This window comes from Pseudorca crassidens, chromosome 16 (assembly GCF_039906515.1).
Source record: "Pseudorca crassidens isolate mPseCra1 chromosome 16, mPseCra1.hap1, whole genome shotgun sequence".
Taxonomy (NCBI): Eukaryota; Metazoa; Chordata; class Mammalia; order Artiodactyla; family Delphinidae; genus Pseudorca; species Pseudorca crassidens.
Window position 1 is genome coordinate 6,693,230 of NC_090311.1, and position 15,452 is coordinate 6,708,681.

The 15,452-nt window shown below is 38.7% G+C and overlaps 1 protein-coding gene across 3 annotated transcripts in view; it reads right to left on the bottom strand.

The window, feature by feature from the left end:
- Positions 1 to 15,452, bottom strand: part of EDRF1 (erythroid differentiation regulatory factor 1) — a 40,459-nt gene that overhangs the window by 18,566 nt on the left and 6,441 nt on the right. For 2 of the 3 annotated variants that reach the window (XM_067709092.1, XM_067709091.1), the window contains exons 7-18: positions 13,028 to 13,129; positions 12,639 to 12,760; positions 11,820 to 11,931; positions 10,156 to 10,303; positions 9,954 to 10,062; positions 9,527 to 9,638; positions 7,641 to 7,898; positions 5,818 to 5,889; positions 5,367 to 5,517; positions 2,999 to 3,187; positions 2,471 to 2,671; positions 654 to 872 (exon numbers count right to left, since the gene is read on the bottom strand). In XM_067709092.1, coding sequence (XP_067565193.1) covers positions 654 to 872; positions 2,471 to 2,671; positions 2,999 to 3,187; positions 5,367 to 5,517; positions 5,818 to 5,889; positions 7,641 to 7,898; positions 9,527 to 9,638; positions 9,954 to 10,062; positions 10,156 to 10,303; positions 11,820 to 11,931; positions 12,639 to 12,760; positions 13,028 to 13,129 — 1,795 coding nt within the window. The remainder of the gene's footprint in view (positions 1 to 653; positions 873 to 2,470; positions 2,672 to 2,998; positions 3,188 to 5,366; positions 5,518 to 5,817; positions 5,890 to 7,640; positions 7,899 to 9,526; positions 9,639 to 9,953; positions 10,063 to 10,155; positions 10,304 to 11,819; positions 11,932 to 12,638; positions 12,761 to 13,027; positions 13,130 to 15,452) is intronic. The other variant, XM_067709093.1, reaches the window with a different exon arrangement.

A 15,452-nucleotide genomic window follows, 5' to 3' on the forward strand; every position in this document is an offset into this window, starting at 1 on the left:
TTCACGTACATGTCCACTGGCTTCTCAAACTCAACATGGGCGCAGATGAATCCATCCCCCTCTGCCTGAATCACTGAAGGCAACTCGCTGCTCCTCTAAACACCCACTGGACACTATATCTTTGGCTCCTTCCTAACACTGCCTACTCCGGTCGAGACATCCCACCTTTCCCACATCTGCCTGCTGCAATCATATCATGTTGCAATCTGCCCAAACTACACCTTCTTCTCACAAGCCTTCCAAGAAAGCCACAACTTCAAGGAACGTCTTCCTTTCCCCACTCCTCTACTGTACGGCATTTGTACTTACAGCATTTTTCAGAGATTTGTATTCATATCTGGCTTCCCAGCTCGGAGAACTACGTCTTAGCCAATTACATATCCAGTATAGAGCCTAGCACATGGCTGACTGTCCAACTCACTTCTGAAGTGATCAGATGGAGGACGGAGGACAGTGAAATGATGACTCCCAAGGGGAAATAATGTCTTTTCCTACTTTTATTCCTTGAGAATTTAATAATAAAAGATTCTTTAATAGTGCATCCGTTTATGACATAAAATCAAATGCCACAGTTCTTGGCTTGAACCATGTAAAATCAGCATGATTTTCTAAGAGAACGGGCAATAAAGACAGGACCCCAGAGACGTACTCACCTACTCTCTCACTCTGTAATGCGGCAGCCTGATTCATGTAAAAGACACCGATTTCATTTCTAATGTTACCCATTCTCTTCAATACTTGTATATACTGTTCTGGATTTTGACTTTTTAAGTCAGTAAACTGCAAGATTTCATTAGCAGCCTCATAACATTTACAACTAACTGAAAGTTGACTTTCTAAGTCCGTAGACAAATCAGTTGCCCATGCAAATCCTTAAAAGAAAAAAAAGGAAACATCACCATGAGTCATATGAACCCTTATTCCTTAGTATCTAAGTAATCTAATACTTTTAAGACAAAATAACATATAATAAAATTATGCTTATACCATAATATGCAATATAGTATAAACATAGTAAGATTCAGTTAATACAACTAAAATTTTAAATTTCAAAAGAAAAGATCTCTGAATTTATTTTAAAAACTATATTTTCTTGGGACATTAATGTTGGATTAAAAGAAATATTTTTCTGCCTAAAAACAACTCCCAAGACCCAGATTTTACCAGGTCCACTGCTTACTGGTACAGACCTAAAGTTGTCCACTGACACAAGGTAAACCAGTTTTTCCTTTTTAATTACTGGAAACAGTTCTTGAAATAAAGTTCGGATTGCTACAGAGGCTAGTTATGTACATTAGAATTTGCCAATGTAAGTTTATGTCACTGAAGAAGCTGACAGATAAGCTCTCAAAGACTTAAACGTGCCCTCTAGTGGAGACTGGAGTAAACTCAGGTGCAGGGCCCAAAAATTCAAGGGAGAAAAAGGGTAGTACTCCTGCTGATAACTTTCAAGGAGCACATCACTCTTACAAAGAAGTAAATTATATGAAATTAACATGATGGGAATGGCAAAAACAAACTTAAGGATTTTATCACCATGTTTATTAAAATAAAATGATTATTTGAGAAACTCAGAAGGAGAGAAGGGGAGAAAGAGGGCAAAAAAACCCCACAATAATACATTTCCTCCGCCAGTATACCTCTCTAGATGTTAACAGTCCAAAGTTTTTTGGGATGTGGATATAAAGTGATATAAACAATTTAAGAGCATAATAAAACAACTCCATACATTACAAAAGCACCTAATGTCTCACTTACTGCCCTAATTGCAAGGTGCTTATATATAACTGTACTGAGCTAAGAGGGAGGGATACTGCTCTGCAGACTAAATTCTCCTATCTTCCAAAAACAGACAGCTGTGAACTACATTTAAAAAATAATGATCACTGGGGCTTCCCTGGTGGCGCAGTGGTTGAGAGTCTGCCTGCTGACGCAGGGGACACGGGTTTGTGCCCCGGTCCGGGAAGATCCCACATGCCGCAGAGCGGCTGGGCCCGTGAGCCATGGCCACTGATCCTGCGCGTCCGGAGCCTGTGCTCCGCAACGGGAGAGGCCACAACAGTGAGAGGCCCACGTACCGCAAAAAAAAATAAAATAAAAAAATAATGATCACTGTATCTTAGCCCTCAGGAACCATTCAAAAGGTGAACCATTCAAAAAGTAATTCATCCACTTTTACCAACTGTTACTCCTTTTCAAAAGAAAATCATGGCTTGGTTAGCTGACTAAAGGGTTTCCCAGAAAAACCTTACAAAGAGAGAAGTGTAAAAAGTCAATTGTCTTCAGAGACTATTTTTTAACTAGTTCTAGTTGTATAATTACTAATTATAAAATACTTCAAAACCACTTTATACACAAATACACAGGATCATGTTCAATTTAACATTAAGAAATGAAACAAAACAGCAATACCGAAACACTAACATTTCTGACATTTTTCTGAATCAAACGATGAGTCTCACTGGCATACCTTGACAACTGGACTCCCTGTGGAGGCTGTGTAATATTTCCTGGTCTTCTTTTGTTTGGTAATTAAACTCTTCAAGGTGTGCCGCTCTATTATTTGCATTCTGGGCCAGCATTAGTTGGATATCACCACAGAGTGTTAAATATTGAGAAAGAAATAGCAGCACTTCAGAAAGCATATTGGTGCAGAGGCAGCAATAAGTATCTATGTGGAAAGGGTAGGAAGGAGAAAAAACACAGCACATTAAAAATGAAGGAGTACAGTAAAAATTAAGAAAATCTGTTACCAGCTGAAAGCTTTGTACCACTGTATCTAAGTTTATTTTATGTCACATATCACATATGACTTCATGTATTTCAAAATGAAGCGATGTTAAACCAAAGTGGAAAATACTAGGAAACATATACAAGATTAGAAAAAAAAATTTGTTAAATTTAAAACAGAAATAGGATTAAAATTTCACTGATTCAGATGCCTTCTCCGTTCTCTCCTCCCAATGCCTATTAAATATTTTCATTTATAGTAACTTACCATGGCTCTGCAAAGCTAATTTAATGTATCGTAACGCTCTTCCATATTTCTGAAGACTCATGGCAGCATCAGACAAAACATAATAGGCCTTTGATGACTTGAGAATCAGCTGGAGTTTCATTTTATGTTGCCAGGAACCAGGGATCATTCCAGACTGACTGGAATAATTACCCTTCTGAAGGGAGCCCACTACGACATGAGGGAAAAAAGGCAGCACATTTTATTTGAATATAAGTCTCACTGTAAAAAAATTTTGCTTCTTGATAAAAACCCTCCAGGCCTAGGTACTATTAATAGCTACAACAAAACTGGTAAATACTGTATCTTACTACTTAAATGCAATGAAGTAGAAGAGCAGTGTTTTGACATTCTCACTTGGGACTTCCAAAGGCCTGCTTCTCCGTAGCTGTCAACTCTGTCACTCTTTCAGGGTCACTAACATAACTAAGCTCATGACTGACATCTACGTCCTTTCTCTAGTCTATGCGTCGACCTGCCAAAAAGTTCACCTTCCTAAAGCACAGCTTTAATCACAGTGGAACTCCTGTTCTAAAACATTAAAATGGCTTCTCACCACTTATTCAATCATGTCTCAGCATCTCAGCCCACTTCCTAAGCTCCATTTTGTTTAGCCTTACCTCCTTGTACTCCACGCCTACTCTCTACCAACCAAAATCAAGGTGCAGCTTGTTGCCTACATAGACCCTGTTTTCCCTGTATCCCATCTGGGTTTACTGCTTCCTCCACCAGGAATACTTTCTGAAGTCCAGCCCATTACTACCCTCTTCAGCCAACAAATGACCACTTCTGTGCCAAGCACCGTGCTAGGCACCAGAAACAGTGATATGAAGTTATATGGCCTCTGTCCTTGAAGACCCCACAGACCAAGGCTGGAGATGGGCCAATAACATAAACCACAACAAAATATATTAAGTGCAATGACAGAGAGAAGAGCAAAATGCTGTGGGAACCCACTCCCCATCATCTCCCAGCTTCAAGATGTCTCATTTTATTTTATTTTTTTTAAAGATGTCTCATTTTTTGATCAGCTCCAACACTTGAATCTTTCAAAGCAATGAAAAGTACTTAGTCTCTTATGGTTTTATTTGTGCATGTATTTCTTTTTCCTCTGCTACTGTTATGCATTTTCTATATGCGAGGCATTGTGAGAAAACCAAAAATGAAGAAGATGAAGTTTTGCTCACAAGTGTGTTCGTGTGTGTGTGTGTAAAACCATTAGACACAGCTGATGATGACTGAGGCAGGCCTCAGTTAAGTGCTCACAGGACAGAGTGGTGAGGGAACCAAGTAATTCTGGGGATAGAGGTTAGGACGGAGACCTTAAACAAGAGCAGGATTTTCAACAGCTGAGATGCGGAGGAAGGAGGAGACAGAAAAGGCATTTCAGAGGAGAGAACACCATGAAGGAAGCACAGAGACAGGGGTCTCGAGTGCTGGTGTGGTCCTCCTCATTGTGGGTAGACTCAGGCTGGCACACAGGAAGCACTACATAAATGCTGGGGAAATGAATCCTGCCACGCACACTGCCCCCCGCCCCCTTATGTTCATGAAGGGAAGAAAAGACCTTTTAGAAAGCACTTGATACTATTTTAAACATACTGGCTTTCAAAACACTTTTTAAAATAACTGAAACTGATTTAAAAAAACAAAGGGAGGGGGATATGGTTGGAAAAAGAAATACAACTTAGATTAAAATAAATGAGAAATTCAGGACTTTGACTTCAAAGTCCACATGTTCCTCATGAAGTGATGTCCTTGAGGAACAAATCAGACCCTTTATAAGTGACTCCTGCAGCTTATCCAAGTGCCGTAAGGAGACAACGGCTACCACTCCTAAGGTGCTCATTATGTGCACTGTTCTAAGCACGTTACATACATTAACTCACTGAATCCGTGTAAGAGCCCTTTAAAGTAGGGACTATTATTGTCTCTACTTTGAGAGAAAACAAGGCTCAAAAAAGTCAAACAACCTGCCCTAGTGAAGCTGAGATCTGAAGCTGTGCGGTTTGGTTCCTAAGTCCTTGTGCTTAAACCCTTGACTGCATCTACTGAAGTGGGGCTTTCTCAGGAGAACCCCACCGTGCTGAAGGCATTAGTTCCTCACAGCAGGTAACAGGAGGAAGCAGGTTCCTTATGTTCTTCTTAGAACTATCTATAAAGGATCGAAATTATCCTGTTTTATTTTATATTTCAATTGAAAGGATATCTTCCCCCACTTTCCATTCACATGATATCCTTTTTCTGAATTCCTTTCAATGAATGCCTTAATTGACCTAAGTCTGCTGTTGAAAAGGCCTACTATATTATTCCGCTGAAAAGGCCTTATTTGCACTTCAATTCAACTTACTTTTGTCCAAAAACAAGGCCATCTGCTTCTCCAGACCCTCAGGACCCCCCCTTGTGGATTCATCTTCATATTTTAGTGGGATTGGGGTGTTGGGGTCAGCGGCAGGGAGGTCACTTTCTTTTTTGATGCTGCTGTCCACAGATTTTAAACCCTTTAAAAGAAGAGAAACATTTACTATACGTGTCACTGAACACCAACTGGAAACTAAATATAAGGCAATATCTGGACTACTAGATACATTTAGGAGAATTTAAATTTTGAAAACAGACTTTAAAAAACTACTACATTTGACCTGAAAATTAGGAGGCATTAATTTTCAACTTATGCTTAAAGGGGGGGAAAATCACAGTAGAATATCATTCAGAATAACATGTAGGCACCAATAAACAAACACTATTTGCATATCAAGTACAAGTTTTACTGAAACGGTGCAGTCTACACTGAAACTTACCTCCAGAACGTAGGTAAGCACAAGTCTACAGCGCTCTTCTGTGTCATGGCAAACTGGAAATGCGCAACTGGGCTTCAGAAACAAACATTTAAAATTATTAATATGCACTGATATGACAAATTCCATCTCCTGGGAATTACTAAAACTCTACAAGTCAATAATTTTGAAATTTTCTGTATATTCAGCTTAGTGAGGTATCTGACATTTTAAGGCTAATGCACTGTTTAATTGCAGAGTAAACTGATATAAGCATCAACAAAAATCTTGCTTAAAAAGATCTTCCAGCATACATGTTGCTTTAAGTACTTAAAATTCAAAAAAATAATTCTATTACAACAAAAAAAGCAAGAATGAGAGTAGTAATGTTTTAAATAAATGTATACCTAATCCGACGGGTGAGCTTGACTCCTAATCAGCACTAGTTCTTGGTAACACACAGTTAATAATATCATCAATTTAGCAATAAGTTAACAAGTATTGCCAATGGTCTCACTGTATAATTTATATACTTAATTAGGAGGAGAACCAGTTAACAGCCTCCATCTACTAAGTGATATCATGTGTAAGAGCTTCTGCGAGGCATTCCATTTGGTGAATTTTATGAGGCTGGAATTACCATTCTCGTTATACAGAGAAGTAAACACAGATGTTAAGTAATGTGTTCAAGCACTCAGTGAGCGAGTGCTGAGGCCGGGGCTCTGGAGCCATGCTGTCTGTGCTTCAAAAAGTACTGAGATAAGGCAAAGCTACCATGAAAGACATGTTTATATGAATACTATGACTGTATTTCTGAGTGCTTTCAATATTGATAGAAAGTGCTGTCTCTGTAAAAAACAAAAAAAAAATCTGTAAGCATACCATTCTCCAAATGTAATCACATTCTGTTACAATGCGGTTTCCCAAATATAGGTACCTTTTACAATCAATGTTTTTGTTTATAATCAGAAACATTTTTTTACTGTACTGCAGGGTTCAAGCTGCAAGTGCACTAAAATTCAGAAAGACGGTTTATGAGAGACAGAAAAAAAGGCAGTGGGGCTAAGGTAAATGAGAGGAGAAATGAAGGAAGAGAAGGTCAGAAGGACAGGCAATGTTTTGGGGTGACACAGAGGTGTCCTCTAAAAACCTATTTGGATATAAAATTTCCACCTGAAAGTTAAACTCAGAGCTTAAATTAAGAGATTATCTATAAATATGACAGGAAATTAATTATAATTTAGAAAAATGAAACATAATTACACTGTCTAGAAAAAGATGGATGGTATGACAGTCAACACAATTGACACCAAGAGAAACCAAAAGGGCAGGAAGCTCTTAGGGTCTTTCGGGCTGTGACCAGAGAAGAGACATGTCCAATCCAGCTGACATGGCCACAGTCACTGAAAAGCACCATCCTGTAGCACAGGGACAATGTGCCAGATTTCTCCACATATGGATCAATAATGAGCCACCCATGTGCTCTGATTCTACGTGCACCAAGCAACCTACACATTCAGTCTCCCAGCAACACAGCAATCGGGAAGAAGTACCATGGTGAGCAGCCAGGGCTGCACACTGGTCACTGGAAAGGAAAATCTCCCACATAAAAATTAACATATTGATGTGGTTTACACATCAGCCCACCATAGGTCTGCATGTGGATCAGTTACCCTGGGACAACTATAAAACCAAGTTTCAGAATTCATAGAGCTAATGATTATTAGACCCTAGACCATAAAAGATTTACTGAAGTAATGCCATCTCTTGAGATGCTAACTGTATTCAATTAACGATTGTTTGTTTTTCCATTGATGAAATTTTAATACAAATTTCAATATGCTTACTCTGATTTGATGAATGGATTTGTATTTTTCTGGAACTGACAATTCTCCAACAGACTTAATTATAGCTACTGCTTTGTTATCATCTGATGGATCAGAACAGGTGCTGTAGGATACGTTTTCATCGCTGTCTGGCATCTCCTCCTCCTCTTCACTATAACTTTCATCAGAATTCTCATTTAATGGAGATTCTGAACTTTCTTTTTTAGGTTCATCCAATTGGAAGAGTTCTGAAAGCATGTAATTGGCTGAAGCAATAATCTTATAAAAAGAAAAAAATATAAGTAACTCATCAAAATCGAGCATTCTAAAGTGGAATGAATTTTACTACTGTACTAACAAATTTTAAGAGACCTGCAGACAGGCTGTTTCCACCACAGACTGTTAATACACACTGAAATGTTCCTGTTTCAAAGTACCAATACTCTGAATGTACTCTGTAAAATCCTCATGGGTTGATATGTTTATTTCCTAAAATTATTCCATTCCCAGCCCTCTCTCTTAAGAAAAAGTGGCAAATGTATTTCACTGGAGACAAGTTTTCACGTATAAAGTGTCATAACTAAAATGTTAGCAACACATCACTCCGTATCAACCAAGAAACAAGAATTTCTCTTTACACGCTATGAACTAATTAGTTTATCTTTAATAGGCAACTAATATTTACTATACGACCTATGGTTCCAGGGGGAAAACCTCCACTAGCTTAATGAGGGAAAAGTCCAGAAAATCTGGTTTCTCTTAAAATTAGCATTTATATATTAGCATTTATTTTACTCTACTGTTTAGGTAATTCTTAGTCTCAGACATGCAATAGTCTTAACACTATTTTTAACTTATTAACCACCATCACCTTAATCAGCAATTAGACATTTAAGCCAGAAATTGCTTTGCCATTTTTCTTCAAAAACAGTTTATCTTGGTTTGGTCTCTAGGATAATCTTTATCTCCAAACTGCACGTGGCCACAACTAAAAGGAACTTGGATCTTTAAAAAAAAAAAATCACAGATACTACATATCTCTTCTGATTTAAATAGGACACAACTATCCTTACACTGAAACATACAGTTGTCAAATTCAGACACCTGAGGGTAATAAGGGTGGTGTAAAACCATGGGCACAGAACTGAGGTTGTTTTAAGAGACGCTTTTATATACTGAGGTACAGGATGTGGACCTTATTCATACTGACATTCATGTAAATGGATCTTTCAAGAGACTATAGTTTTCCACCTTTTAACAGTGATAATACAAAGGAAAAACAGCACTACTTTACTAAAATTGTGTGAATTGTACATTTATAGAACAGTGCTATCCAAGAGAAATGTGAGCCAGACACAAAATTTAAAATTTTCTAGTGGCTACATTAAAAAAAAGTAAAAACTGGTTGAAATCAATTTTTTCTTTTTTTTTTTTTTGCGGTACGTGGGCCTCACTGTTGTGGCCTCTCCCGTTGCGGAGCACAGGCTCCGGACGCGCAGGCTCAGCGGCCATGGCTCACGGGCCCAGCCACTCCGCGGCATGTGGGATCTTCCCGGACCAGGGCACGAACCCGCATCGGCAGGCGGACTCTCAACCACTGCGCCACCAGGGAAGCCCGAAATCAATTTTCAATATTACACTTGATTCAATAAACAAAATATTTCATCATGTAATGTGTACACACATGCGCACACACACTCTTCAAGATTCAGTGTGTATTCTACATTGAAAGCACATCTCGATTCAGATGAAGCACACTTTAGTGCTCAAGAGCCACACGTGGTACCTGGCTACCAAACTGGATCCACTGGGCAGCTGCAGACTATGAATTAGGCGGCTTTAATGTCTAGGCAACAATTCTCTATCAGAATGCCAGAATTCTTTTAGAGAGCATATGTTAATCTTACTTGAGGATGCCTGCCTTTGTCCAGCAATTTAACACAATTCAGAAGCAGGGTTCTAACAGTCCCATAGTGTTTCTTATTTTGATTCTTCTTCATCATCATGTTGCAAGCAACCCTAAAAGAAGTTCATATCAAATTTACTCCCCATTCATCGTTCTCTACAAGACTCAAGTCTAGGCACGCTCTTCTTTCCTTCCAGTGGAATAAGGGCCATAAGAAACTACTAAATGTTGTGTTTTATATACCTGCCCTCCCCCTTCCCCATTTATTTTGGAACAGTATATAGGTGTATATATACATACATACATACACTTTTTTTAAACTATGAAAATCTAAAAGGTATTTAAAACCTTGGCGTAGATAATGTGGCTATACACTTAAGAATTGTAAGTAAGGCTAATTCTTCATCTTAACTTCTTAAAGCACTCACTTATATAAGAGAATAGCCACTGGCATTGTGAATGGATTTTGGTATTTGTCTTCAGTTTCTTCACAAAGAGTAGTGAGATCATAGAGCTTCACTATATCACTGCCACTTGCTGGGAAAAAACAAAAAAAACAAAAAAACCAAATAAACCTCACTTTACAGTTGCCACTCAAATCAATTACTATTCATTCAAGAATTAGCTTACCTTTAAATAGCCAATAGGTATGTCCTTCTTTGGTACAATTAGATTTCAAAAATGATAAAATATTCTGTGCAATATCTTTTATGACTTTAGTAGAAAAATTAGAGTTTTCCAAATTGGGAATCTCTTCTGTCTTTATCATTTCATACTTCTGTAAAACAGATAGAAGATAGTTTAAGAGAAAACCTACACAGCAACACTTCTCTTATGAAAAAGCGACCAAACATACGAATCCCGCAACTAGAGACCTACGCAGCATGAGAGTTTAAGGCACTGGTTTTTGGTCTTTTTTCTGCCCTGATACTCCAAAGAAATCTGACCCATCCCTGCCAGCAATGTGGTGGTTTACCACAGGAATAATTCTCAAGGGGGAGTCATCACCTGATTTTGAACCACACACTTAGGCAGGATCTCATTTCTGTCCTAACCACGGAACAAGTCACACTGTACACTTTCTTCTATTCTACCCTAATGGTTTTCCACTGGGAAGGTGGTAAATGAAGGCAGACTTCGCCCAGTAAACTTTCTCAAAATATGTATTTCTGGCTTTTTCTTTCCCCTGACACTATAGTCATCTGGGCAGTGTCTCCAGTATATCCTCTTTTCCCCTTGAGCTATGTAGTCTATTCCTTTACAGAAATGGAGCATGGCGTGTGGAGGCAACAGTAAGAGTAAAGGCTGCAAGGCTATTACTATCACGATTTTTTTTTTTTCCCGGTATGTGGGCCTCTCACTGCTGTGGCCTCTCCCATTGCGAAGCACAGGTTCCGGATGCGCAGGCTCAGGGGCCATGGCTCATGGGCCCAGCCACTCCACGGCATGTGGGATCTTCCCAGACCGGGGCACGAACCCGTGTCCCCTGCATCGGCAGGCGGACTCTCAACCACTGCGCCACCAGGGAAGACCACTATCACGATTTTTAAAGCGCCTCTGTAGCTTTAGCTTGTCTTCTGCTTACACTTCCCTAAAGGCCACTTACCGTATTTTCTGAAGTACTCTAAGACTAGAAACTACAAATCAGTTGGAAAATAGACCAGATCAAAACAGAAGTGATCTCACCCTTCTCTGATCATCCAGACTCCTGTGTGCACTACACTGTGAATCCTTCACCCACTGTCTCCAATTTTTCTCTTTGCACATTCTTATTTCCCATTAGGTTAAACCGCTTTGAGTAGTGACCAAACCTTATTGTTTTTCCTCCAACATTTCTGATGGGGACAAAGTCCCTCATAAATAGAATATGCTCAATAACAATTTGCTATATAAACTATTTACTTTTATGCAATGCTGGGGCCTTTCCTTAAAACTTTGCATAAACTGAGTAGGTATTTGTATACTGAATAAACACCTCTACTGTTAGGACACTTTCAGGTAATTACTGTGGGTTCCTGGCATTAAAATTACAGTTCTCTGGCTACAAATATAGATTTTAGTACTGTATTATGACCTGCCCACAAATTACCTGTAAAATTAGACTCCTATAACATCTAGAATTCTGATATCACCAACTCAAACGTGAAAACACTCAAATTTGAGTTTATCCATAGCTATCTTCCTTGCCAAAATACACCTTAGTATTTAACAGTCTTAAAAACTTTAGTGAGGTACTTTCTGCTCCAATCTGTATTTGAGAGATTATTTTAAAAGTTGCACTGTATCTATCTTACCTGTACAATTCCATTTACATGAAAACACATGACAAGCTCTGGTACATTGCATATCAAGTTGTCCAACCAATAGTCGATTCCAGTTAGCACATTAATTGGTTTGTTGTTATCCCTAAAAATACACATTCCTAGTGTTATTTGATTTAATTAAGCTGTTCCATAGTCAATCACCTGAGACTTATTTCCCCCATTAAAATATTTTAATCTCTTCTCCCTAGTTGGAGAATGCCATTTATGCTTTCTCTTCTGATGAGACACGCACATGTAGCTTATGTGGTGTGTTGTACTTAACATCCTTCCACAAGCTTTTCTTGGACTTCTAATGGGTGTCCATCAGAGTTTTCAGTAAGAATAGGAGGAACTACGACAGCGGATGACGGGGAGCCTACTGCACGCTCTTCACACAACCTGAAGTGAAAGACTGACCAGCATGCATCATAGTGCCCAAGTCAGAATTCACATGGACTAGCATGAACACATACACCTGGAACATTAAAAAAATGCTCACAATTAGTTAACAGAAAGCTGGTAGACCATCTCCTTGACTAGTTAAATAGACTACATTATATTCTCACAAGTTGTAGATTCAGACTTAAGACTAGGTCAGCACAGCAGATCTCTGACTCCACTCACTGAGGACTAGAATGAAAAGCCAGCCAGAGGGCTTTCAGCATTTGCTGAAACACTCCTTCCTCACTGCAGCCATTTCAACTGGTGGGGCAAGAAGGGAAGTGAAAACAACTAGAAAAGGCAACGATGCTGGAATGGAGAAGCGAAAGCAGACGGAAGGCTGATCTAAAGGGACACGAGCCTGGTTACCTGAGGCGCAGGCTGACTGCTGGGTATCTGCCTCCTCCAAATATAGGCATGTTGGAGCCAACCAGCATATGTATGTCTTCAAACGTCCATAAAATATTCCGAGCAAAATCATTTTTAAGACCCTGTGATTTAAAATCAAATAGAAAGATTATATAATAAACAGGAGATCAGTAATCTCCCCCCATGATCCACAGAAAGACTAGAAAAAGGAAAAGACAAGGGAGACAAGGTAAATTAAAGCCACAGAGCTATAAGATCACAGAGATGCTTAGAAAGAGATTCAGGATCAAGTGGATTTCTTCCCCTATGAATCCAATTTAGACTAGTTTTTAAATGACGAAGTAGACTGGGGATTAGGTGTCTCACCTTGGACACCACGAAAAGCATACCTGACTGTTCTCCCCGTCATTGAATAAAGTAGTCAGGTTTTGTTCTTTAGGTGCTGAGGCCACATGCCCCACTATGTATGAGGGTTCAAGAGGCTCACCTCCCTGTGAAAAGTGCAAGGATAAGGAGTGATTCTGCTGCCGTAATTACTTTAAAATGGCCTACTGTTAAAGAGTATCACCTAAACATTCAAAGCATACACATCAAATCTACTCTTGTAAATCAGGGCTAATACAAATCATTAACTCTCATCACTGGGTGACATATTTGAGCTCCTAATTACCGGTTACTATAATAAGCTAATCACATTTAGATATTATTCAAATAACAATGAAAGATGATTTTAAGCTTTCCAAGCTTTTTTCCTTTTTTTGGGTGAATCAGAAGAGCACTGCTCTTTCAGCATACCCCATCCCTACTGGATTAAAAAATTCCTAAGAAACCTCAGCCGTATTTTTGAGACACTGGTCATCAGAATAGCCTCCAGTTTCACATTTCCTAGTGTGTGTTTCACAGAAGTCTAGTCCCTGGGTGAAAAATTTCTGGAGTCAGGTTTGAAAAACACTGCTTACCAATGATTTGCTTTTGGAGAGTAACAATTCTTATTACCATTAAAAAGCCCCTAAGAGGTCCTGCACTGGAAAAACCTACTTCGCCTCTGTATAATCCAATGTTCTCACATGTATCTGATCTCATAACACTTTCTTATTCTTATTAGATTCTGTGGAATATATTTTGAAAACACATAGGAAGAGGAATCTTTGACATGGGTAAACACAGTCCACCACTCAACTTTCCAACCATAAGGGCAGTTGCCATTAAAAAACATTACTTTAAACCTTTAAGAAACATTACTTTAAACCAAGATGAGCATGCATATGTGCATGCACATGTGAGTATGTGTGTGCATTGCTTATTCCTATGTGTGTGCTAACAGGCCTAGCACCTGCCTGCAAAGTACGTATAACTGCAAGCATGGGGGGGAAATCTCCAGTGCTTCTGCTATGTCTTGTCTTCTTTTCAAAGGGTCCTTAAAGGATTTCAAACATTTATTATATTGTTTATTTACACAGACAAGTTATCAACCCCCCAAACTGTATTTGCCAGGTAGCTGCTTTAGTGGGAGTTTGGGCTCTAGTTTATAATGTCCTCAATAAAGGTTTGGCTCACGGCCATACCACAGAGACCTACTTAAACTCTATTAATGCTTAACACAGGCCTCAAACTAGCCGTTTTAGTGTTGGGAGCAAGAATTCATGAGGTGATAGCTTACGAACAAAAATACATCTCTAAATGTTGAAATTTAAAGATTTATATATGTTATAAAAAGTATTCTGTAAAAGATTATTTTTAGGCAGGGTAGCTCTACTTAGGAATATGCCATTGCTAAGACAACCTGACTGCTTACAGGGCCCTTCTAAATGTGGGGGATACATGGGCACACTGGAGTAATGCTGTGAGAACAGGCCTCTGAAGTCAGAAATATCAGGGTTTAGACCCTAGCTGGAACTTCATCAGCTCTGTGGCCACAGACAAACATCTACTTTTTATGAGCTTTATTTACTTATTTGTAAAATGATACCATCAACACAATACATATGCAGCTCCAAGGATGAAACAAATTTATACGCCACACGTGGAGTAAAGTTCACGGCCTAAGAGGCATTAAGTAGATTCCAGGTCACTTCCTCCACATGCAGGTCTGCATATTCTCAAAAGCCTCCAAGGTTTTTCATAGTAACCCTTAAAGGACAGATGATAACACTCATAAAGGAGGAAATGGGTGGTAGAAGACTAGTATTTCTATTATGTGGTCTTTTTATAATGTATTTTGAAGTCAAGGAATACTAAGTAATTTTTTAGAAACTCCTTTAGTGAAGTATAATCACATATAGGAAAGTACATAAAACAAATAATACAGAATACAGTATAATGACTAGTTAGAAAGCAAATTACCTATGTAACCACTACCTAAGTCATGACATGGGACCCTCCTAGCACCCAGCACCCATGTCCCTTCTCATTTATGTAACATACCCACCTCCTACAGTTATCACTAGATGGACTTGCATGGTAATTACTCCCTTCCTTTTCCTTCCAGTTTTCCCAACTTTGGAAAAAATTTAAGGTCACTACAGTTTAACGAGGCATCTCTATCTGAAAACCTACTAAAACTAAAATCAAGTTAAAGCTATTTGTCCCCTATAACCTTATAAGTTGTGAGGATAGATAGTATCTGGACAAATGCTGAATGTTCAACGTGTGAGAATACACAGCAAGAGGAAAAACACAATTTACCAAGTTAAAGATCTTATTTTTACCTTCCTCAAGCTTGTCAATATATTTTCCTAAAAATAAACATGCACAATTTACATCTATGGAGTTATTTTATTCTTTGATAGACACAATAAGGACAAAAACAAATGA